Source organism: Lepisosteus platostomus, chromosome 21 (assembly GCF_059453375.1).
Source record: "Lepisosteus platostomus isolate fLepPlt1 chromosome 21, fLepPlt1.hap1, whole genome shotgun sequence".
NCBI lineage: Eukaryota > Metazoa > Chordata > Actinopteri > Semionotiformes > Lepisosteidae > Lepisosteus > Lepisosteus platostomus.
Window position 1 is genome coordinate 8907937 of NC_142631.1, and position 25400 is coordinate 8933336.

At 34.4% G+C, this 25400-nt stretch overlaps 1 protein-coding gene across 3 annotated transcripts in view; it reads right to left on the minus strand.

Annotated features, from left to right (window-relative positions):
- The window catches only part of col5a1 (procollagen, type V, alpha 1), a 166544-nt gene that overhangs the window by 128045 nt on the left and 13099 nt on the right, over positions 1-25400 (minus strand). For 2 of the 3 annotated variants that reach the window (XM_088615466.1, XM_088615465.1), the window contains exon 2: positions 7350-7517. In XM_088615466.1, the coding sequence (XP_088471592.1) occupies positions 7350-7517 (168 nt within the window). The remainder of the gene's footprint in view (positions 1-7349; positions 7518-25400) is intronic. The other variant, XM_088615467.1, reaches the window with a different exon arrangement.

Consider the following 25400-nt stretch of genomic DNA (forward strand, 5'->3'; position numbering starts at 1 on the left):
CTGAATTATGTGCACAGTATTTATACTGTAGTTTTTAGCACATATGCAGGGTTTTACATTTGTTTCTTGTTTTATCCAAAGAGATACTGTATACCTTTGTTTTAAGGATCTCCCTGCCTTGTTTAAAGAATTACCTTAATTATTTAACTGATTACCAGGATTAATGTGTGAATTGAGGTACAAATGAAAACAAATTGAGCAGAATTATATAATAATTCTATAAGCAAAACAATTTGAGAGGTCTACTATGCAGTGAAAATGTCTTTGAAGTGCTCCTATAGGAGTGTGGTGAGCAGTGAAATGCATAATGGGAAGGCTTCCGAAAGGGAAACCAAACTGTGGCCTTGTCCTAGAATGAACCTTACTGGCCAGTTCTGAACAAAGACAGGAGCCAAGTTTGGGTTGCTGCATTTTACACTTCAGCTGCCACTGGTTGAAAAAAGCTCAGCAGGAACTTTTTTAAAGAAAAAACAATAATCGCCAATTAGTTCTCAATAGCAAAAAAAGGAGGCGCTCCTTAACCACAACCCCTTGCTATGACCACACCCCTAGCAGTCCCACAGCTTAACTTAAAATAAAAAGAGTAAGTACTTCTTTAAATCAACATCATTCTTGAAGAAAGTTTAACTATTTATATTTTAAAACTGTTTACCTTTGCACTTTCTAGAGCACCAATTAATCTTAGACACTAAGATTACAGTATATACAATAATACACACATAATACGTGTTACTTAATATACATCCTCTTCCTGATAAGGAATACATGTGCAAAACAAACTGTTCTGAATAAACAGGTCTCTTCTGTTTACAGGAAACTATTAACAGAAAATGGCAATTCACTTGAAGCAGCTGTATTAAAAAAGGGCCATGCAGTCTTTTAAGTTACATTTAAAATGTGTGAGGCTCGCAAAAAAAGTCTGAATATTTTAATCAAAACAGATCAATCAAAAAAGATTGTTAAAATCTAAAATATGAAATAGTACATGAGAAACACATCTAAGCAAAAACTCCTTTACACAAGAGAAGTGAATAATTGTTCGCAGATGGACACTTTACTTTGCTCAACTTAACAGAAAATGTACAATAACAGAGTCTTACATGGAAATTGTGGTTCTCTCACATGTCGTGCACTGAGCATTTAAATAGAGATGACAGGGTATTATGCAAACGAAGCATCTGCATTTCAGCATTATTAATATATTTATATAACATATTAATACTGTACATATTAATGAACTCCTATTACCCATTTCACCATAAAGTTTAAAGTAAAGGATACATCCCCAGGATTCTAAATGGCAATCACAGAGTTTCATTACATTGAACCTGTATTATTAAAGTAATGTGATTTTTTAATATTGTTGGGTTATTACATCCTTACTGATTAAGCTTACTGTATCTAATAAATCTTACATTAGATAAAGATCAACAGATCTGACTTTAAAACTGTTTTTTTTCTTTTCACAGCACGGTATTTGCAATAAAATGACATGCTCTAATGTAACTGTAAATAAAGGTAGTTTTTAATATTTTACTACGGGGATTGACTGCAATATTTGAACAGGAAATGCAGGAAGTCCAGCTTTTTGTTTCCAAGGAAGTGTTTTGATACCATCATAAAAAAGACTTGATTTAAACAAACTCCCTTTAATTTAGCTGTAAGTGTAGAAAACAGTACAAGGTATGCATAGACACAGTAAAAGCATATGTACTGAACACAGGATTATCCTGCAGATGCATTCATAATTACAATGTCAGATGATTAATAACATTACAGGAAGCATGTACTGAGTGATCTGAGGAGAAAGAAAAAAGCTGTGAGCACTGAAACCCTTTTGCTGTGAACATGAATCAGCCACGTCAGATGAGAGATGGGGAGGATCCTGGACTTTGTGCTGTTTCTATTCCTAATAACTCTTCAGTCTTAATTTAGAATAAATAAGTTTGCTTTAAATTCAAAAGGGGTGAATCAGTCAGCCACAAACATTTTTGAATAATAATTATTTTTAATGAACATGAACATGGCTGTTGTTTAATGCATATGTGCTAAGAAGAGGACCGACATATCAAAATATCATAAGTTAGAAGTGACATACTGGTTAGGAGGTATCTTTTTAAAACAAGAACTGAGTTTTTTGGTATTGATGTGCTTGAGAAATGCTATTGCAAATTAGGCACCAACATATTGTTCAGTTGTTCAGAAAAATTTAATAATGAGGAAATTAGACAAATAATATAGAGGAATAATGTGCTTAATACATTGGCTTTAACTTGCCTGGCTGAGGAAATGACAGTGCTGGATGAAAATAAGCACTATCACAGTCTTCTTCACTTATGAGGGATGAGCCAGGGAGAAAATGCAGCAACAGTGATGTTGGACTAAAGAGAGGGGCTAGAAAAGATGTGTGCAATGCCAACAGCAGCCAGGGAGCTTAATTTGTAGGGAGGTAGAATTTTAGAATTTGAACTCCACCTGAACTACTGTTCAATAACAACATTATATTTAAGTGGGTAGCTGCATCAGCATGTGCAGGCTGCAAAAGAACAAGTAAAGATTTATTCTATGTTGAAAAGAGAAGAAAATAAACACATCTTTTAAGCTGTGGAGCCTTCTTCGGGAGTGTTGTTTGACACCAGATGAAGGCTCCACAGCCAAAATATTGTGTTTATTTTCTTCTCTTTTCAGCATGAAATACTGTATTATATTTATGTTGTTGTTAGGCAACATGGTGTTTAGCACTGCTGTCTCACAGTTCCTGAGTTCTGAGTTTTATTAGAAACTTGGTTACCTTCTCTGTGGGGTTTGCATCGTCCAACTATATTTACTATTCCAAAGATAGGATTTCTTGATTAATCTATGTCCGTAAACCATCCCTGTGTGTAAGTGCACGTGTCCTCTCAATGGACAGGCATACTATGTAGCGTGTAATCAAAACTTGTACTCAATCTTGCACTGATAGTACTGAGTGAAAGATTTGAATACACCCTGATTCCATGTCTTTCAGATTTCAGGTTTAATGCCACCACAAACTTTACCAGGAATAAGTGACTTTCTGATATTACACTGTTATTATCATTGTTGTTTTTGTTAGAATCCCAAAACAAGCACCCGCCTGTTTTCTTTGCCATGTCTTAACTTTTAATGTAAGCTACCAGACTACCTTTCTTATGTCAAGACTTTCTGCCAAGCTGCCAAATTATGATAAACTGATTTAGTGGATGCAATTATGTCAGTCAATGACAGTTGTAAGACCATTTGATGAATAAGCCAGACTTCAGCCCAGAATTCATTACACAGAGCTGAAAGACATGAAAGTCTGGATGGTTTCAATATTTCATGCCAGTAGACACAGAAGACACTGGTTTTAAATGCAGGACTTTATTACAATACATTTGAAGCTCACAGGTTTTAGCCCCACATCAGAATTTAAGACTAGTTTTGTGTTTTGAAGCTCTTTAGACAATGATGACCTTTGCTTATAATGTACAGCTCAAGCAATTCTTCAGATTGAAAAATAACTTTGTTGACTCATTCTTTCTAATATACATATTTCTGTAGATGCGAATGCACAGATTTTGTTAACCTAAAAGATGTATTTCAAAAATGAAATTGTATTGCATGTATTTAAAAGTATGGAGGAATCTTTTACATGAAGATTGACACAATAATACAGTATATTTTCAATAATATATTTATAATATACAGCACCACATGTTCTGATGTCTAAATGAGGAGGTAACCTAATCCACCTTCCTTTTATAAAGACATTCTCATAAATTAGGAAATAGTACTGTATGTGTTTTGCCCAGTAAAGTGTATCAGATGTTATGCATAATAATCACAGTTGGTATAGAAAGTCACCACCCCCTTTCAAAATGTGTACCTTTTGTTGTATGACACTCAGAAAATAAAAACAAATTAAATTCGGCTTGTTCCATTCTTATTTACAGACAGTAACTCACACTAGCCGAGTGAAAATAAAATTCTAAAATTCTGAAAATTAATTAATATCACAACAGTAAAATACCTTATTTGGATAAGTGAACACCCTCCTTACAACTGCATTTGTAAACTTATTCAGGTATAAGCAGTCACCTTACACATCACACAACAAACTAATTGGCTCCAACCTGTGATCAATTGTGGTGATTTTGATTAGTTCAGAATAAAAGCAGCTGTTTCTAGAACATTCCAGTGCTTGGAAGTGCATTTAAAAGCAAAGAATACACCATGGGCGGAAAGGTGTTTTCAAACGAACTTCAAGATGAAGTTGTGGAAAGGCACAAGTCAGGAAATGGGTATAAAATGATTTCAAAGGCTTTAAGTATCCCATGAAGCACAGTCAAGACCATTATTAAGAAGTGGAAGGTGTATGGCACTATCAGGACCTTGCCTAGATCAGGTCGTCCCTCCAAACTGGATGACCGAGCAAGAAGGAGACTGATCAGAGAGGCTACCAAGAGGCTGATGGCAACTTTGAACGAGTTACAGGTCTTTATGGCAAAGACTGGTCATTGAGTGTATGTGACAACAATATCACAAGTGCTGCACAAATCTGGCCTATATGGGAGGGTGCAAATAAAAACAAACATTCTTTAAAAAAGGGAACATCAAGTCTCGTTTGTTTTGCTAAAAAGCACCTTAAAGATATTGTGGTCAGATGATACCAAAAAGGAACTTTTTGGCCGGAATGCAAAACGGTGCGTCTGGCGGAAACCGAATACATCTTACCATCCAAAGAACAACATTCCTACAGTAAAGCACGGTGGTGGCAGCATCCTGTTGTGGGGGTGTTTCTCTTCAGCTGGGATTGGGGCACTTGTCAGGATAGGAGGGAAGATGGATGGTGCTTAATACAAGCACATTCTTGAACAAAAACCTGCAGTTCTCAGCCAGGAAGTTGAAAATGGGAAGATGGTTCACCTTTCAACATGACAATGACCCAAAGCAACCGTACAGTGGCTGAAGGACAGGAAGGTGAATGTCCTTAAGTGGCCTAGTCAGAGCCCCGACCTAAATCCCATCAAAAATCTTTGGAATGACTTGAAGAGGGCAGTCCATCAACAGTAACCACACAGTTTCAATTGAGCTTGAACAATTCTGTAAGGAGGGATGGGCACATATTCCTCCCTCTAGGTGTGCAAAGTTGGTAGAGATGAATCCAAACAGACTCAAGGCTGTAATTCAAGCAAAAGGTGCTTCCATCAAGTGGGGGAGGTGTTCTCTTATCCAACCCAGTTATTCTACTTTTTTTTCAGAAATTTTGCTTTCTTTTTTCACTTGAATATTGAAAGGTACAATTTGTAAATAAAACTGGAAAAAGTCTGATTTTTGGGGCTTCAGGGCAACAAAAGGTAAACATTTTGAAAGGTGGTGGTGACTTTCTATCCCCACTATATATTGCTTTCATCTAAAATATTGCTTTCTTCTATATTTTATCCTGTTTTTTCATGTTTTAAAAATGTTGTTTTTCCATAAAACATAAACAGTGGTCCAGACATGTCTCTGATGTTATAACATTTATGAGGCATCATGCACACACCTCCAAAGCTTTCCTGATAGAAGGAGAAAGACCTTTATTGACAACATATTCAGGGTAACTTTCTAATCACTGCTTGCAGTATATTACAAAATAGGAGGCAGTGATTTGTTCAGGCTTGTCAAAGTATTGATTAATCTAAGAAGTACCGAGAATTAGGAATTACAATACTGTCCTATCTACTTGGTTGTCCTACCTATCACACATGGTTTTTCCAAATGTTTATCCAGTTCTTTATTACTTTGCAAATGAAGACGTTGATGCGGGAAAGATTACGGAAAAGAAAGAGTCTTTTTTCCACTGCAGGTCAACCAATGGCTGAAGACAACATACTAAGCTAAGATGACTGAACTTTCCTACCTCAGAGATCTGACAGTTTTCTTTCACAATTTTGGTTAAGGAATGAGCAGAACCTTAGCTAAGCAGAGAAAGTTACGTCAGTGTTATTTCAGTATAACTGTAGTTTTAAAATCAACTTTAAAAAACAATGCACAGTTTTGTAAATAGGGTTGAATGTTGAAAAAGAGTCTTCCTTAAATATACAAAATCTGTTTGTGAACTCTTAAGTATTACCTGTGCAAAATAAAATACCTTTTTGGCAAAATATTGTAATTTATTATCATAATATTTTGCTTTTTGTCTAAATTAAATGTATATATTTAATTTTACAAAATATGTTATGAATCATGTTAAGAACCAGGACTGTTGACTATTAATTAATGTTAATTAATGTTTATTGACAAGCTACCACTCTGTGTATTAGGAAAAAATAAAATGTAACTGAAAGACCAATAATGTTAGAGGTCAGCCAGGTCACACATCATGTGCTCTCCACTTAAAATAGTGTACTGGTGTTTCTTTTAACATTAGTGCATTTTTGAGAAAATGGAAAACACTATCTGCTTGTTCCTTCAATTACTCCATATTTAATTACTTCCACGAGGTGTTTTTTATCTGTTGCTGTGTCAGATACACACTGTATCATACCTACTGTATGATTTCCTGACCCTGGAAAATACAGTACCCAACATTTTTATATTAAGAATGTGATTTCTTTCCTACCCTGAAGCAACAAATCAGCCCAAGCTACACAAATTTAATGTATCCGTTACCTTGCTGGTGGGATGTAGCCTGCAATTTTTAAACACAGCTATGCTCATCTTTAAACACATTCACTTTGTACAGCACATCTCTGCTATACACCAAGGGACCCAGTAAGTGCTATACTGGGACCAAGGGACCCAGTATAGCAGAGATTTCAAGGTTTGTGTAATATGACATTATTTCAAAACCTAATATTGCTTTATAATGCCAGTTTTTTAAACTTGTGTGGAAGAGAGTTATTAGGAACAGGAATGTTATTGTTACTAGGAAAAATAATTGTATCCTCGGCATTATGTGAAACAATATGCTCAGTAATATGCTCTTTTCAAAGTTGCTTTTTAAGCATATCATGACTGAACTGAACTTTGAAACAATTTGAAAGCCTGTCGTGCATTTTTAAAGTAATGTACCATTTGTACCCAATGCTTTGTGAAAAGGGACATGGTTTCATAAATACATTTTCAATGAAGAAAGCTATTAGAATTGTTGCTAACTTTTTCTATGGTTCAGTGTGACCTATATGTAACCCTTAAAGGAGCCTTAAAGAGCCTTAAAATAAAAGTAAGTATTATTTACTCTGCAATATTGTTTGCCAGTGGCTAATGGTTTACCTCTAAATGTGAAAAAGATTTTTAGTGACAAACCAGTTTATTGTACTACCAAGAACATAGTTGTTTTTGGAGATAGACATTAATTTGCTTACCAGGGTATAGTTGCTTTGTTGGGGCACTAAGCTGGGCTTCTTTGGATACTCTATAAGCAACATCTGGTCCTTTCGAGGATTTTCTGTGTGCACAGAGGCCTGTTGTTTTCGTTACCCCTTCTGGTAAACTGTGAAAATCTAAAATCTTCAAGAGATCTGCAGGATCTGCTGTTGGGAGACAAAAAAAGGGAATGTTAGTTTTTGCACCTTTGAGTAAACAGCACTTATACATAACATTTATTGCTGGCAGCAAGCAAGAGATTTTGAACCTTGTCAAGAAAGAATTGATTGTGGTCCAATACCCTGCAAACAGGCACTCAGGATAAGGCTAAGGCTAGCTGTCTTCCTCAGATTGGATTAATCCCTAGTCACAATTTAGAACATCCAATAAAGGTTTATTTGCACGTCCTTTGGAACTGGGGGGTTCTAGATAGCTCCACAGAAACACAGGGAGAATATGAAAACTCCACACAAGGCCTGAGTCAAGGGCTCTCTGAGGCAATATAATTCTATCCTCCTTTTCCTGCAATCTGAATACCCATATTCTCTTAAGTATAGTCAGTTCTCTCATTGGTGGTTACAAGCAGAAGGCCAGCCTCTGTGAGCTAAACACAAAAGTTTTCAACCTGGGCTACTATATCATACTCTCAGGCAGATCTTTAATTTGTCCCTCTTTCTAAGATGAAATATTCTTCTGAACTTCAATGTTTTCAACACTACCTTCAGGAATTAATGGGAAACAATTTTATACCACCCTACATTATGAGGGACTCTGTTAAGTAATAACAAGAACAGGCCTGCCTTATCATAGAATTAACCAATACAGCTGTCTTTCTGAAGTGCACAAGCCATGCATTTAAGATTTGCAAATTACATATCCATCTTATAACACAGCTCAGGGTTTCTGAAGGTCTTTATATACAGTAGAAGAAGAAATTTCCTAATTTTAGTTTAAGACCTAAGACAATTACCTGTTTTCAAACTGTTTGTTCGGTAAAAAGCAACCTATCTTAGTAAGCCAATTACACTGCATTTTATTTATAATTCTGGAGCTTATTTGAATAGTCTTTTTTATAAACTACTATAAAAAGCTACAAAATGATTTCAGCCATCTCAGATCTTTGAGGAACAACCATAATGACTCACAAAAGCAGGTAAAATATATCTGGTGACTAATAGCATAGTCTGTCAGGAACAGACCACACACAAAGATGAGCCAGCTAAAAAAAAATCTTGCAATGCTAGTGGATTCCTTTTGCATTTCTCCTTCAAGATTTAAGCAGTAGGGGGCTTCTGATTGCTCTCACGTTATATCAAGTCGCACTTCAGACAGTTTTGAAAATCTTTCGCAGACCCCCAATAAGATTAATCTGAAAGTAGTTAAAAGTACACTAATTTAAATCTGGAACCAATTAAAGGTATACACACTTAAGGTAGTCCAACATTAGCTTTAAATTAGGATATGGGCAATCTATCAAATTATAAAATACATCACAAAGCCCCATGGAAAGTGTTTTTAGTCATTTTTTAGAACACTCTACACTAGGGCGACCATATTTTGGTTTTCAAGAAAGAGAACGGAGGGGATAATCGACACTCGACACATGCCTCCAAAGAATTGAACAAAAAAAGTCATTCAGTGATCAAGAAGTAAGAAAGAAAGCGTTTGCCGAAGCTGCTGACTTGCTGTTTGGAGATTTCGAAAACAAACATTTTTGGTGAGGTTCAGACAGCTGTTGCCTGAAATCAAAGAGTTTCTCAAGCGTCTAAACATGGTTAATATGCCCAATTAGAGGATGACCAGTGGCTTCTGGAATTAGCATTCCTCAAAGACTTGACTGAACTGCTGAATGTCAAGCTGCAGGGAAAAAATAAAACTGTCATCTACAGTACATGATAAGCAGTGTTCTCAAGTAAGCTTCTCAGTGCCAATGCTCACAATAAGATAGGATATTCTTTTTTTCTTAAATGGGGAACATTATTTGTTCACTGTAGCATGAGTCACTTGCTTTTAATTGTTGTCATTTTAGTGATGGGTATCATTATTTTACTGATGTGCCCACAGTCTGTTTTTCCAATATCAGAGCTTCAAATTCACACTGGTAGATCGTGCTGGACTGGCAAATGAAAAAGTAGATCTTACATTAAAAGAGGTTAAGCACCCCTGCTCTACACAGTACCATGCTTCAATTATTATCTAATAACAATTATAAAAATGTCCTATGATGTATATAAACAACTTGACTTAATCCAGGAGACAATTTAGAACATTCATTTCTTTTTTTCATAAGAAATACATGTTTGGAACACAATGTCATGGACAAAGAATGAGTCATCTTTCCAAACACATTATAGAATATATTTGACAAGAACCAGCTTCTTGACATGAAAAAAGTAAGTTAATATTCTGCTCAATTGCACCTCAATAGCAGTTAAATATTTGATTGGATTCCCTTCTTACATTTTACGAAAAACACACTTTAGAAACTATTGGAGAATTAGCTGGGTTGAAAACAAAAGTGTAGTGTAAAAATGCACTATGATGATTAATCAGGCACCCCAGACATACTGTAGCTCTGTGGATGTCCTAAAAAGCCATAACACACTGGAATGTCATTATACTTTATCAAAATTACATCCTTATCATCATATCATGTTGTGAAGAATTACATATTCAGACTGCCCTGCTTTGGTGCTTCCAGACTTTTGATCTTTAGTATAGATAACCATACATTCATTTCACCGCAGGAGATTTACAGCAATTATGTGGTTATTGAGAAAGTGGAAAGAATGCTTAATATGCAAGATCCCTGCACTTGTATTCATTAGCCTGTGGTAACTGCTTCTTAGGAAAACATCCATCAATTTCCTCTAAGAACTCAGTGTTGAACATAATCTATTTTTTTTCTCAAAAGAATTTGCTTAGTTATTAACCACTGGATGTAAGACACAGCTGTACTAAGGCTTACAAGTGACCATGCTGCCTCCTCCCACTTACAACAAATGATGATTCTTGTCATATAAAAGAAAGAAAATCACATCTTGTGCTCAACATAATAAGCTATTGTACAAGAAAGCTAATGTACAGAAAGAGCAGACCATTCCAACTTATAACAGAAATTTCGGAAGTTATGGAAAAATTACCATAACCCAGAATGTTTCAGTGGTCAAAGTATGGATATACCATTCTAAAGAGCCTTAGTGTGACCAAAATGCTTTCCACAGTTACTATGACTAAATATTCCTGAACAATTTGAAGCTTTTTTAGATGATTTAGCTTTCTACTGGTAGCGATTGTTTTCATGTTAATAAAATTAAGCAAATTGTTATTAATCTTTCTAATAATAGATAGATACAAAGTTTTGTGTTGCAAACTTTGTTTAAATGATTAAAACATTTGTTTCGGGACAGTTTTAGACAATAGTCCTCCCTCAGCTATTCATGAGAAATGTAACCATGCATTCAAAAAAATAATTTTTTAACTTCCATCATTCATTGAATCATGGGAGACTAAAAGACAACTAAGAAGCCATCCATTTATTGTACTGTAGCTTCCCATGCAGAACAAAATCTAGTATTTCCACTTTTAGAATACTAGGTATTCAAAACAAGTAAAAATGCAAAGAAAGGAAGGCATGGATCTCACCAAATCACACCAAAACCATTAGTCAAGTCAAGGAAAAGTTTACAATTTTTAAAATGGTTCATGTGTAATTTATCCCCTTTCACACAGTATACAGTTTATCACTCTGCCAGATCCTAGTAGCCCAGATCCTTTCAAACATTTAAAGGTGTTGAACCTGCTTATTATTATTTACTTTTGATAATGCCACAACTTTGAATACAAGTAAAAAAACATAACATTTTCAGAAAGCCTCCCATTTACTTTGTTTTTGTGACTTTTAAACCTAGCCAGTTTGGGTAACACCATAGTAAATGTGTTTATTAAATAATAAACATGGATATAATGAAATATTACAGTATTTCTGAAATATTAGAAAATATCCTCCAGCTGGTTTAAACTTTATTTTAGTTTGTGTGTTTTATGCTTTGCCTCTTTGAAAATCATGAGGTAAGACCCAAGCACTTGTGAATGGGGCTAATTCTTTTAAAGATACCCATGTTAACCTGCAGGGGCAATTTTACCGCAAGCCAACATTGCATTTAAATGGATTGAAACTACATTAGCTTCTTTTAAAACACTTTCCATGAACTGCTCCATGTTTTTAAAATATATATTTATTTTAAAAAGGGAGAAGAAAAAAAGTAGCAATTACACAAAGCAGTGTTTTGGAAAAGAGAAATAATGCTAAAAGTCAGCTTCATTTAAAACATCATTTCATTTTACTACAACCACAACAATCAGGGCAGATGGTTAGGTTTTCCTTTACTCTGTCCAAGAATCTCTTGTCCCAAATCCCAGCCTGTTCCTCAGTTCCTCTCTCAGCCAACGTGCTGTAAAACCCATCTCACTGCTAAATTATATAACTACCTTGTTTACTTAATTCTACTCTTCTTGTAAACTTCATTGCTCTGGTGAACTGCATGTAAAAAGCCTAAGTACAAACACTCTGAAACCCATCATGGTAGAAAAAACAATCTTCTTTCTGCTGTGATTCCAAACATTTTTTCCTTAAAAGCTTAACCAGAGAAGAGAAGAACTGAAAGATTTAAACCTCTGTGGCTTACTACAAGAGCTGGTTACTGGACCTGAATCATAAAGGTTTCAATGCGTCCTATAATTCATAGCAGGCATTAAAAGAGATTTTTTCAAATGAAAGACACAAGGTTTACAAAAAGTATTGAAAAACCTAGGAACTTGCAAATGAAAATAAAAATATAAGTGCATTTTAACTGACATTTTAACACCATATTACTAACAAATCCTAAATTGATCACTATATAGTTAATATAATACAGTTTGATCTGGAGGGGCAATAATTCACTTTAAAAGGCAGGCTATTTCTATAGCAATGTTTTTAAAAATATTTTTATATTACAAATTGCATTTAAAATATTCTGATAATCTGAAGCTCAGCATTGAATTTATATCATTTTTAGGATAGAATACTGTTTGAACAATCTGCAGAACAAATTTGTTAATTTATCAGGTCATTGTTCATTTTGTCCACATTGAAAGTCATTTATACATAATTTAAATGACTTCTGCTCTTTCAGTGCCAGTCCAAGACAGGATAATAGCTGTCTTGGACTTGACAGAGAAAACTTACAACATTGCCAAATTAAAGCTAGTCTTGTGGAGACCTAAGACTATCTCCAGGAAGGCAAAACCCAGTTACCTCACGGCCACACTGTCCCACAAGTGGAAACCAAGCCAGCACACACATCTTCCAGCCATGTTCCATTTTACTACCACAAGTTGAAATGTGTTTACACAGCAATCTATCTGCCAGAAGCAATTCTAAATAGATGCCAATGGAGGTGCCAAGTCTTTATGAGTTACTGTGTTCCCATGCTCAAAAACACAAGGGCTTGTCCTTCTCTAAGTGATCTTAGCTGTTATTTCCACTCAATAGCAAGCTAAGGCCAGAAGGTTGTTTTCTCAACCCCCATCTACCCCCTTCTATGTCCTTGAAGCAGCTCCCTGGCACATCTTTCATTTAAGGGGATTCAAACAGCCCTGACTTTATAGATAAATTGTCATTGTGCTCAAGCAGGAGTTTCTACCCCATTAAAGCTCATTATTAGAAACATGCATTTTCTCTACCTAAATCAGGGTTTGACCAAATTACTGAAATGTAAGAGACTGAAAAACATTTGGTTCTACTTTGTCATTTGATTACCATTCATCCAAGGATCTCATACCACTACTTCCTGAAAGATCTGATCAAATTAACTTCAACAACACTGCTGGGCAACTTCAGAATAAAATATTTGTTTATACAGTAGTATACCCAGACACAGCTACAGTGCTTTCCAATTGTATTGGGACAGCAGAGTCAAACTTGTTATTTTTGCTTTACAGTCAAACAAAGCATATATTTAAATTAGAACAATTAAATTTAAATTAAATTAGAAAAACAAAGGTTTTTTTTTTATTTCAAGTAACCATAAATATTGGAACATGTTCACTTTAAGTAAATTTCAGAGTGTAAAAGTATTTGCATATTCCTTTGAGGCAAGAACTACTGTACAGTATATGAGGTCTGCAACCTATTCAGTTGACCAAACTCGTTCTCTAATCTAATCTAAAAAATGTGATGTAACATCACTGAAAACTTTACCGTGCCCAACAACTGAACAGATATCACAGACAAGTTTACAAAAATTATGTGTACCCCCAATCCATCAACACAGATTGGTATTAAATTAACTGCAATTGGACTACATTGTGTTTTTCAATGTCAATACAATGACATTCAAGGTGTAATTGTGCGATATCACTCAATAAGATCAATCCTAAAAAATGTGACCAGCCAGGATCACAAGTTCTGTTTGGCATATGCTTATTCATTGGAACACTGTTCCCTTATCCCAGATCACTGGTACAGAATTGTGCTATTAATTGATCAGCTACTAATTGTTATTTAAAACAACAATTATCCCCTTAAAGAAGCTGGGATATTGAAGATTTATTAAATCGCAATATGTCTACAAGAAATCTAACTAAACTATTGTAATACAGACCCTCCTATCAGTGCAGTATGTTGCTGTTTTGTGTATTATTACACAAAACAGCATTACATACTGTATAAGTAATAGACATGTATGCAGAATGTAGTAATATTACATAATAATGCACCCTGTGTATTCTCATATTTAATGTTTTTATAATTTTTAACATTTAAGAACTGACCCCCATTGTATGAGTTTTTTTCTTACTTGACATTTTATTAAAATTAATCTAAAACATAAGAAACAAAATAAGGAAATTAAAGCACACTGCAATAAGAGAGAAAAAGGAATTTAAGGATTATAGTAAAAGTCTGAGAAATATTTCATAGGTTTACACAAGAGATTAATTTACTCTTAGTTTAGAATAAAGGATTTGTTTTCATTCTAGGATAAAAATTGTTACATTTCTTCAGAACTAAAAACAAATGGAAATAAATCATCTCTTCTCTACTTCAGCCTTCCTGAGGTAAGATTGCTTTACTATTACCAGTACAGTACCATTAAGTAAGTCTCAGAAAGAAGTTCCCTTTGGTGTAATGCATAGCATCCTGCAGACTAATAATCTGCAGAGCTAGAGAGCAGCTCTTGGGGGATATTATTCATTCTTAAAGCAGGGCAGACAAATCAAACACGTCGAAATATTCATAGGAATGCTCACTTGGACAGCTAATCGTTGAACATCCATGGGTCCTGTGTGAATCCTTTTACTGTATTAATTATCCCAATTGATTGAATAAGCAGTGGATTGATGGGTAGGGTCAGTGATTGACTGAGTAATTGATTTCTCAATACTAAATTAATACAGGTTTGTGACTGTGATCGTGTGAGAAATCAGATTCTACGAACTGTGCAGCAGGGGGATGTCCATGACATTAATCTGTGTTTCCTGTAAAGACAATTTGAGAAGCTTCTCTGACCTCTTTCAATTTCCTTTTCTTTCTTTTAATATGGAATAAAAGCAGACAAAATACCCAATACAATATACATTTCTCACCTCATGCTGTGCACCATTTTAAAAGAAAAACATTATTATAAGTTACTTACATTTTCCAACTCTGCTAAACTGCATTTATTTCTCTCCCAGCAGGAGAATATATTAACTAAACATGCAGAAAAAAATTGCATCCGCTCTCTTGCTCAAGGTGCTTTCCTTCCCTGCTGAGCTGTAAAGCTATCAGTTAGTCATATTTGAGGTCAGAACTATTTACCAAGGGAGAATAGGGCTATTAGAACCATCAGAAGAATTCCAAAGAATTCAGCAGGGGGGGAATATTTCCTAAAATGAAAGCATGCAATCCTATTTCAATGCTCATCTGCTGGTAAATTAGAAGAACAAAGTGTCTTTTAGGTTCCTGATGTGTATACGTTTATAGAATCATATGTATGCCTATTAAGTGAACAGATTTCACAAATCACCAAACAAAATGCAGCCTACAGTTTTGTTTTAATGAGTGGATATAATTTAGCAGAAATGCATTGGAAAAAAAAAGACAGAAATCTTGTAGAGGGAAATTTAACCTAGGCATGATATTGTTTAATCTCTTCTTTAAAAAAAAGATCAAACATAAATAGGTGTTATCCTGTACATAAGACAGAATAAATAGGACTTCTTGGTGAGATATACAAGATTATGAATATAAATGTTTGCAAATTAAGCTATTGGCATTTACCAATATTTATTGTATTTTACAAACTAGAAATCTCAGCAGGTTTCAGTAGTGTAAGATTGTATTGGTGAGGTTAGTGTAGTTTTACTATAAAAGCATCTTGACAAAATTCCAGTCAGGTCAGACATATAAAGAGATGGATAAGAACATAATATTTTTAAAGTATCTAGACATGTTGGAAGTTGTCTCTAAGAACAGACACAGTATATTGGACAACATTTTGCTATTTTCTCCTCATGTTTTCAGCCCTGTTATTCTTTTTTCTGTTTGATTGTCAAATTAAAAGATTTATATCCAGAATCAGATTGATTTGAAAAATGCAAAATCCACAAAGCTGTATATGAATTACCAAAATATCACATTTCTTTGCCCCTCCTCTTTCTCCTCCTCCACCCTCTAATAGACCTGGAACAATGATATCTGACAGTGTGCACCCTTAAATCCCCCCACTGATCACACACTCTCTTATAAACTTAATTATTCTCATCTCCTGACCTGTGATCCTGATACCAAACCTTAACATTCGTAAGCTACGTATATACTGTAGCTCTACAATGAAAAAGTGTGGGAATGCCTGGATGTTAAGTAAGTGCAAACAGGGCATGTGGTAGGAAATCAGACTGTCCATAAATTAAAAGACAAACATTGACTATCACTGACATGGACCTACTGTAATTATTTGTTTTTATATATAGCACTACCTAATTACTGATTGGATACTAAAAGATTTATGTCTGCATTTTTTCCACTGAGAAAATAAAAACTTTGCCTGTAAAACTATGCATCATTTTGGAAAACAACCAAACACAAACCAAATGAAAGATTTTAAGTGTGTGGTTGAGTTCACATCTTTAATAATATACAGTACACATCTTTAAAATTAAACCATGAGCTATAGACACAAAAACTTTGACAAAAATGCTAAAATGAAAAAGCATAAATGAAAAAGCATAGTGGTTTCCAAAAAACAGGGCAAGCAAGGCTTTATTCATTACTTTGAAATGTTAGCTTTCGGGCACATACATAATTTAAATGTTTTAGACTCTGTAGTTACCAATTTTCAGGTTAAGCTGTTCCTTGGGATTTAGTTTTATGAATTGTTCATCACAGATCCCTTCAGCAGGATTTTCTGAATGGTTGGTTGCTATTTAACCAATGTAACACTAAACCATTCACACTAGGAAGATTACAAGGACAGCCTCAAGAAAACTACCAGAAAAGTGCAGCACTCTGGAAACCATTGTATTAGTAAAAAGAGATAAGCATCTTTTACCCAGTTTCAGCTTCACTCCAGCTGAAGAATCCTTCAAAAGTCTCTAAAATGGTTCTCTTTTTTAATGTTCAGCCTAGAGCAAGGTTTGTGCGTATTTTCAAGAGCCTCTTTATCAACATTTCACTTCCATTTAAACAATGTACCTTAAAATATATGCATGATGGATGGTCCTTTATCAGATAATTTCTGTCTTTAGAATTCTCAAATTAGTAGAATGGTTTCAGAGTTCTCTTTGGACTATTTTGCAAATACAAACAAGACATCACAAGACAGTCTCACTCAGAGTAGTGTGATTTTGCAGGGTTCTACCATGCTAATGATTAAGTAGTGTGACAGGTTCCTGATGTTATTTAAAGAGAAGGTGTAGCATTTCCTTCACACCTGCTAAGTCTTGTAGTGGAAGAGAAATGTGGGGGCCTGTCAAGTAATTCCCGGGCTTACAGTTTCAAAAGAAAATAAGCCAGTTGGATAAAAAAACAGTTCAGCTATTCTTTAGCATTTCTAGGACTTGGAGGGCAAGAGGCCTAAGTCAGGCACGTGGCTGGAAAAAATCAGCTGCAAATGCCTTGCACCAATTGTCAAAAGTAAGTGACTAATTTTTAAAAAGACAGAAGCACAGCCATCTGTTCACTTTGTCAATATCCTGATATTTCTGTGACAGACAAAAATTATTAGTATACAGCATTTCCAGGAGGGTATTACTGCAGCGGGGGGAAAATACACAGGATTTTTTTAATAAATCAAAGGTCAATTGATTGACCTGCTAACTTGTAATTTTTTCTCACCAAAGTTCAACTGAGAATCAGAAAGCCAAATATTCATATTAGATGTTAACCATTTGGTTGTTCATTTCCTTTCTAGAGAAGAGCTGGCAGTGAAGTGCATTAAACACAGAATAGATAACACACAAACACACAGTAGAACCCAAATTAAATGTTTATTCCAAAATGTTTATTAATGGTACCTCCTAAAAGCAGGAAACTTTACTTTACTTTCAACAAGTTTAGTTTTTTTTACACGGGACATATTTAATAATAAGAAAAATATTTAAATATTTTTTAATATTAATGTAATTAAAAGAAAAGTTCATTAGAACCAAGCATGAAAGCTGAGTACAGATATCTTCTTTAAGTATTAAAAAGAACAAAAAACACCAAATGAAAAACATTACAGTACATTTTTTTTAAATATTGAAGCCAAATGTAGCACTAATGAATTCAAAAGTGAACTTTTTTCAGCATGTTTTAGAAATTCAACCATTTAAGTACTTAGCTTTACACAAACATTAATTTTGATACTAAGAACATTTCATCTAAACATCAAAACAAGATATGTTCCATGGATGCATTTTGAAGTCCAATGCTCTGAACAAGATATTTAGCAGTGCTCCTAAGCTACATATGTTATATTTTATTGCTATTGAACTGCATGTTTCCATTTTTGTCAGCTAAAAATCCAGCACTGCACCTCCACATACAGCAGTCTTAGCACTGAAGCATATTTGCCTATTGCACTTACGTGCCAAGTTTTAATTACATGTTCTATTCCACAGTTACAAGTAACTTTCAAGTTCTAAGACATGAAACCACAGGGGCACTGGACACCAAAGAAAAGTTTACTGGTTGAATTTTAAACAGTGCCAAAACTTGTAAAAACTGTAAAAAAGATTATTCAGTTATGATTATGCCTTTATTCTAATATAAAACTACATATTGTTTGATTTGATTTGAAGTCTATTTTGTGTTTGGTGGGATTATTTGCTTTTATCATATTACATAAACTAGTAGCTTCAGGCTATCAAAAACACAATGAATCTAGACAGAAATAACAATGTGGTTAACTTAACCACAAACTGTACACTGCTTTATTATCCAGCAATTATTTTAACCAAATATGATCGAAACATTTTAATATAACATGATTGTACATGCCTTAAAGATTCCTAACAGCTCATTTGGATATACAAAAGTTTAAAGAAAGTATTGTTATATTTCAGAATCTTCTGAAAGGTTTCTTACAAACACAAAGGTGGACTTACAAATAATGGTAATTTTATCTAGTGATGAACAAAAGGAAATGTCATTTTTAATTATGATAAAAATGTGAGTGTTGTTAAACAAAAAAGAAAGCAGGCCTTTGTTGCAATATCTCCTGAATTGAAACAAAACGTGTACATCTTTACTTCCTGTATATATTGTCTCTATTTCACAAATACAGTCTTTATGGTTCTCTTCTCAATGTCTTATTATAAAGTTATTCAACCTTTCCTTTTTGTTTCCCTTTATTTCTTCTTTTAGAATGACTGTCATTTTCTTTCTAGGAACACAATAAGCAAATTATCATCCAGAGAAAATTGATTCAAAATTACTGTACCTTTAAATTATGATTTAGAACTCACTCCTGGAAATAGAACACTAGTCCTTTTCTCAGCTCAATTTTTACTTACAGTACAGTATGTCAGAATTTTAATTCAGCTTCTTCTTAAGTCCCCAGTTCCTAAAATCATATTTCAGAAACTTTGGAAATCACATTTCCTTCACACTCCAGCAGAAACCTATCTGATGTCTTTCATAAATAATTCTGTAGATTATAATTCTTCACAATGTAGGCTAGCCAGTATGTTTTCCAGGAATAACTTTAGGTAAAAAAGCTAGAATGTCCTGTCAGAATATATCATTTCATAAAGTACAAAACCTATCGACGAATTCTACTTTCACACCAGACTTTCTGGAAGATCACAGAGGTTAGACTTTAATCTCATTTTGGCTCGATGCCCATTCTACCTAAAACAAGAAGACTGCCACTCTCGCCCAAGACAAATTAATCAATTCAGAAGTCTCGGGGTTCAACAGGCCTCAACAGCAGGGGGCAAAGTGACAGAATTATGAGTTTATAAAGGCTGAGATTATCACGCTAGTCTTTTTTTCAAAGCAAGCTTTGTTTCTTTACCACATACTGTACTTAACTCAGCACTGTGGACAAAGAGCAATTACTGTAGGTAACAAATTGAGCAGTTGTCTGTGTTAACAAATATAAATTATCTTAATTTACTCTGTCCAAGCAGTGACCATTCTTTCAAAACAACCTGCAATTTCAAGTTTTAAATATCTTTTTTTTATTTAATATAATAGTGCAATTTAAAAATGTCTTAGTTTGGAAAACAAATACACTGAAGGACACATTAAATTATTGAAACTCCTTTTTCATAAAACAAGTTCAACGTGTGTATGTACCAGAAAAAAGATGAATGAAAATAATGTTTTGTTTTAGGTCAAAAACCTAACTTACTTTACTATTATTTAATTACAAATGTTTTGTAAGTACCTGCAACATGTGTAGTTCTGCTCCTGCTGGGATTCAATCATAGTCCTATCGAATGCTCCAGGCTTGACAGCCACACAGAAACATTCCCTAGACAGTTAAGAATTTAGATACGTCAAAATGCCGGGCCTCCTGCTGTGCAAGTATTCAACTCTATCTAGGCCCCAAGAGGGTGACGTCACCATCTGTAAGCGACTCAGTACCAATGAGCCTGGTTATATTCTGCCCCAATAAATTCCACCTTCTCTTCCACAGCAACCTTAGCAACTGACAGACATCTGTCTCTGTGATCCAGATCATGGAACCAATGTGCTGCACTCTGCAGGCTCTGTTTCAATCATCACCTTTCAGAATGTTTCGGTTTTCATAGCCACACAGTAGTAATTGCCAGACTATGAACAGTACTGCATCACTGAAAGACTGGGTCTCCTGCCACTACCTTGTTTCCAAGGGGATGATGTTCTTTTGCAATAGGCTTAGTACCTATAAGCTCTGTTACTTCCTTATAATGTAGCCATTAATTTGATTCATATCTCCTTTCTTCGCTTTATCCTGTCAACATCATGCATTTATCTTATATTCCTTTTCCAAAAATTCCTTTCTCTTAGAGTAACTATTACAAAGGCTCCCATACAAATTTGATGTGAATAGTGTTTCACATCTGTACTGTACGTACAGAGGCAGCATATTATTTATGCTAAGCAAAGTGTTGCTGTGAACAAATAACTGGACTGTAAATGCCTGACTCATTTTTGAAAAGCTAAGTCAGACATTTAGATAAGACTTTCCTGTAGCATCTTTACAAGTTACTAGCAGGAGTAATTTGGAAGCTGAAAATAACTGTCAAAAGAGAGATCTACTGTCTGCACAATACTCTGCATGACCCTCACCTTAACCTAGTGAAAATTCCAAAGAAGATAATTCTTTATATCCAGACACCGACTCTATTTCCATTGGCTCCAATATATAGACAGCAGTATGGCAATATACTGTACTAATTTAAAGCTACAAAAAGCTGTGCTTGTAAAAAATATTGTAGTATGAAACCCAAAGCTGGAAGATAACCTTTGTTTAAAAAAACTGGAAATGGTAAACTGGATGTTTTTTAGTAATTTCATGATTTAGGTCTACTGAAGCTTATGGTGTTTGCAGCTGTCTGAACAAATCATACCCAAAGCAATTTTCAGAAATTATTGCAAAACCAATGTAGAGTAAGAGCAAGACATAGAGTGAGAAATGCATTAGTGGTAGTAGTGGTGTTGGGGTTACAAACTTTCAAGTTAAAGAATAAAATTCCTAACTAAAATTAGTTCTGCTAATCAGAGCAAATTTAACTAACCAGAGAGTTCAAGAATGCACAGTAAACATACTTTGGTGGACTTTTAATGATTTTAGATCATTCTTCTACTAAAGCCTTTCTGAGCAATGATTGTTATTTTTCACACCTCAAAAGAACAAAACATTTTCAGTTTTCCAAATTAACACTAACAACTTTTAACAACTTTTTTCCAGTGATTCTCTTGTTTAAAGTATCAGATACCAACCTATTCATCCACTTTTCCCTAACAAAATTCAAAGCAGGCAAACTAAAATGCTCCAAAACAGTTATGGGACACATGTCCAGACACACAGAACAAAATAAAAAAAAAACAGATATCCTGTGCAGCTCAGTCCCTGTTTATCTGCTCAGTTCTGTGCTTATTATTTTAACAGGGGGAATACCATATGGTTTACTTCATTGTCTGTAGAATGAGCTTTAGCAGGCTTATGCTGTGAAGACTGATAAATCACTGTCTACCCCCAAAGACTAAAATGGAAAAACTGACTCAGGCATCTGGGGTCCTGTTTTTAATGCTTACTTTACAGCAAGACTCTGGAGACATACACTAATAAGGCCAGAAGGCATTATTTTCCTCAACTTCCTCTGGATTCTCCAGTGTGTGGACACCAAAGGCCTTCCTCTGAATACACTTAACCTTTTAGAATGCTTTTCTAACCAAAGCACCAGAACACCAATTCTCCTAGACTTCAGCAAAACATGTTAGTTTTGTTCAAGAAAAAAACTTTTTACTTTATTGTAGAAGTCTGTGGAATTGAATAGGTGTAGAAGAAATATTTTTGAATATGATGTACATACAGTACAGTACAGATACTGTAGATCTTTCCAAATGAAATATATGCAAGTCTAAGATGTATCTCTGCAGTTTGTCCATTATTTTGTGCCACTTAAACCAGAGCGGGTAGTGGTGCAAAAAAAGTCATTTACTTTTATAAAGTGTGTTCTATTCTAAAGCTGCAATATATGAAACAAATGGAGACAATTTGGAATGCAATATTTAATTAATCTGGATTTTTAAAATTTAAGAACCATACAGTCCCACTGGAGAGTTAGACGAAAAAGCCAACACAGTGTACAGTATTTTTTTTTTAAGGAAAGTCATATTTTAGCAGTTGTCTTACATTTTCCATGATGCCATTACATCATGGAAAATATAAGACAACCCCTAAAATATATTACTTTTCTTGAAAAAGTACACTGTGTTGGCTTCTTTAAATTACATTTTCGCTGATGTCTTTAGCACACTGATATACATTCCTCCTCACCAAGTACTTACAGTATACTGTATAAATCATTTGATATCCAAATTGTGCTGGTAGGAATAATAAACCTTGCTCACTGACATCCATGCCCAACACAACTCAAATATTTACTTCAATTAAACTAAATATTTAAAACATACCAGAGTGATTTCACATAAAAAATACTATATTTCTGTGCAGATTGAAATATTGAAATGTCATAAATCAAAGTACTTGCCATCAGTGGCACCAAAGTGTTTCACAAAGCGAGCAGTTTAGTAAATGGACCATTCAAAAATGTATTAAACTAAATGTAAATGTAAACTAAATGTAAATATTATTAAACTATGATACAGCATTATCAGAAGTATACAGCTTAAATGTCATCATGTAAGTGTTGTTATGTTAATAATGTGAGTTTGCTCTGAAATATTTTCAAGAAGAATGCATTCCCAGTATGATCATAAGGATCTTTAAGTCTTAAACAGTACTGATGTTCAGCAGTGAACAGTCTTTAAAGTGGATATACTGCATAATTCACTGGGACTTACAGTAGTTCACTTTTCTAACAAAAATCCATAAGACGATGCCAAAAATCAACAATCAAGGTAAAATCTGAACTTTTTAACTACAGACAGTAAAGAGAATTAGTTCATAATACATAATGAGACAATTCATAGATGGGGATTATTAGGAGGCCATGATTGGTAAGGGCCAATGGGAAATTTGGAAAGGATGCCAGGGTAACCCCTACTCTTTTCAAGAAATGCCCTGGGATTTTTAATGACCACAGAGAGTCAGGGCCTCAGTTTGACATCTCATACCAAGGACAGCTCCTTTTTACAGTATAGTGTCCCCATCACTATACTGAGGGATTAGGACCCACATAGACCGCAGGGTGAGCACTCCTTGCTGGCCTCACTAACACCGCTTCCAGCAGCAACCTTAGTGTTTCCCCAGTCTCTTATCCAGGTACTGACCAGGCTCACACCTGCTTAGCTTCAGTGGGCTGCCAGTTGTGAGTTTCAGGGTGATATGGCTCTGGTTATAAATGTTGTTCATTTTTTCGAATGGTACAAATGAGAAACTTTAGTGAAAAAAGCCCAAAATTGTTAGAATGTAAAACTAGGGAAATTCCATTAAGCTTGTAAGGCTAAATTGTATTTTTTGAGAATCTGAGACATTTTTCAAGTTTTTTTAATACTGAACAAATTATCTTGTTATAAATACTGGTAGAGCTATCTCAATGATAAGAGCAAAAATAATGCTTTATCAAGTGTTATTGAAAAAAACTGAAAAAGTATACCTTTTACTGTATATAAGCTTTTTCTTACACATGTTCATCTAAAGTGTTTTATATATTAATGAAAAATATAGAGATTAATTATATACTGAAATGTAAAATAAAACATGTTTCAGTGGTGTAGCTACTTCAGATGTGTGTTTATATATATTTTCTCTCACTAACATTACTTTAATTACAATGTTACACAGTCCAATAAAACATGGCAGCAGCAATACAGGAACACAAATAAAAGATCCTGTACCTGTCTAAAAATGGAATGTAATAGTGTCTCAGGGAAAAATTATTTGAAAAGAAAAGAAAAAGAAAATTAAACAATCTCTACATTTGTAGGTTTCTTTGTTCTCCATTATTTCCCTTTCCAGGCAACCATGCCTTTGCAGATTTTCTTCTCTCCCTTTAGGACTATCACCTTTTAAAAAATAATAATAAAAAAGTCATTAAATGCTATTTGATCTTGTAGCAGTTGCAGTGAAATGTGAATGGTCCATCAACTAAACTCCTCTACAGTCCTTCTCTTTTTCTCTACGTAAGTTCATTCTAGTGCATCATGAACCCTTTTCAAAACTTCAAATATGCAGGGGTGACAGATGAAGGTGACACCAGATTCACTTTGAGAGCCTTTTCAATTTAAAATGGTTCATCTCCCAGGTTATCTCTTTAAAAAAACGTTTTTTATCTAAATTAGCATGGTGTATGGAGGTGACAAAGCTTATGGAGAACCGAGATTGGAGGAGCGAGTATCCAAACAGAAGCATTTTTCAGTGGAGGCAAGAACTTGAACTTGAAGAACATGTACTGAGCAGAATTAACAAACTGTAGTATATCACACAATGTCAAAAACTCAAAACAAAAACAAAAGCAATCACAGTGTAAAGTAATATATACTAAAACAATAAAGCTAATGCACACACTGTACATATATTTGTCAAATTCTATCCCCAAAATATTAAAAAAGATCATTGCATTGTACACACAGTACAATTCGTATGAATATGACTAATTCATGTTATGGAACATTAGAGAACAAAGTCTACTAAACAAATGTTAAGTGTACTCTACACCATGTGCTTTCCATACGTTTCTGATTAGGGTATTTGGATCTATTTAGTAACTAATACACATAAAATATAAATAATTTCTATTTAAATCATTTTAATTTCTGTAGGTTTTGCAAGCGTCTAAAATTTTGCTACTCTTTCTACATAGAACATCTACTGGCAAGCCACACAGTGAGAAATAGCATTCAAATAAATAATTATTAAAAGGTA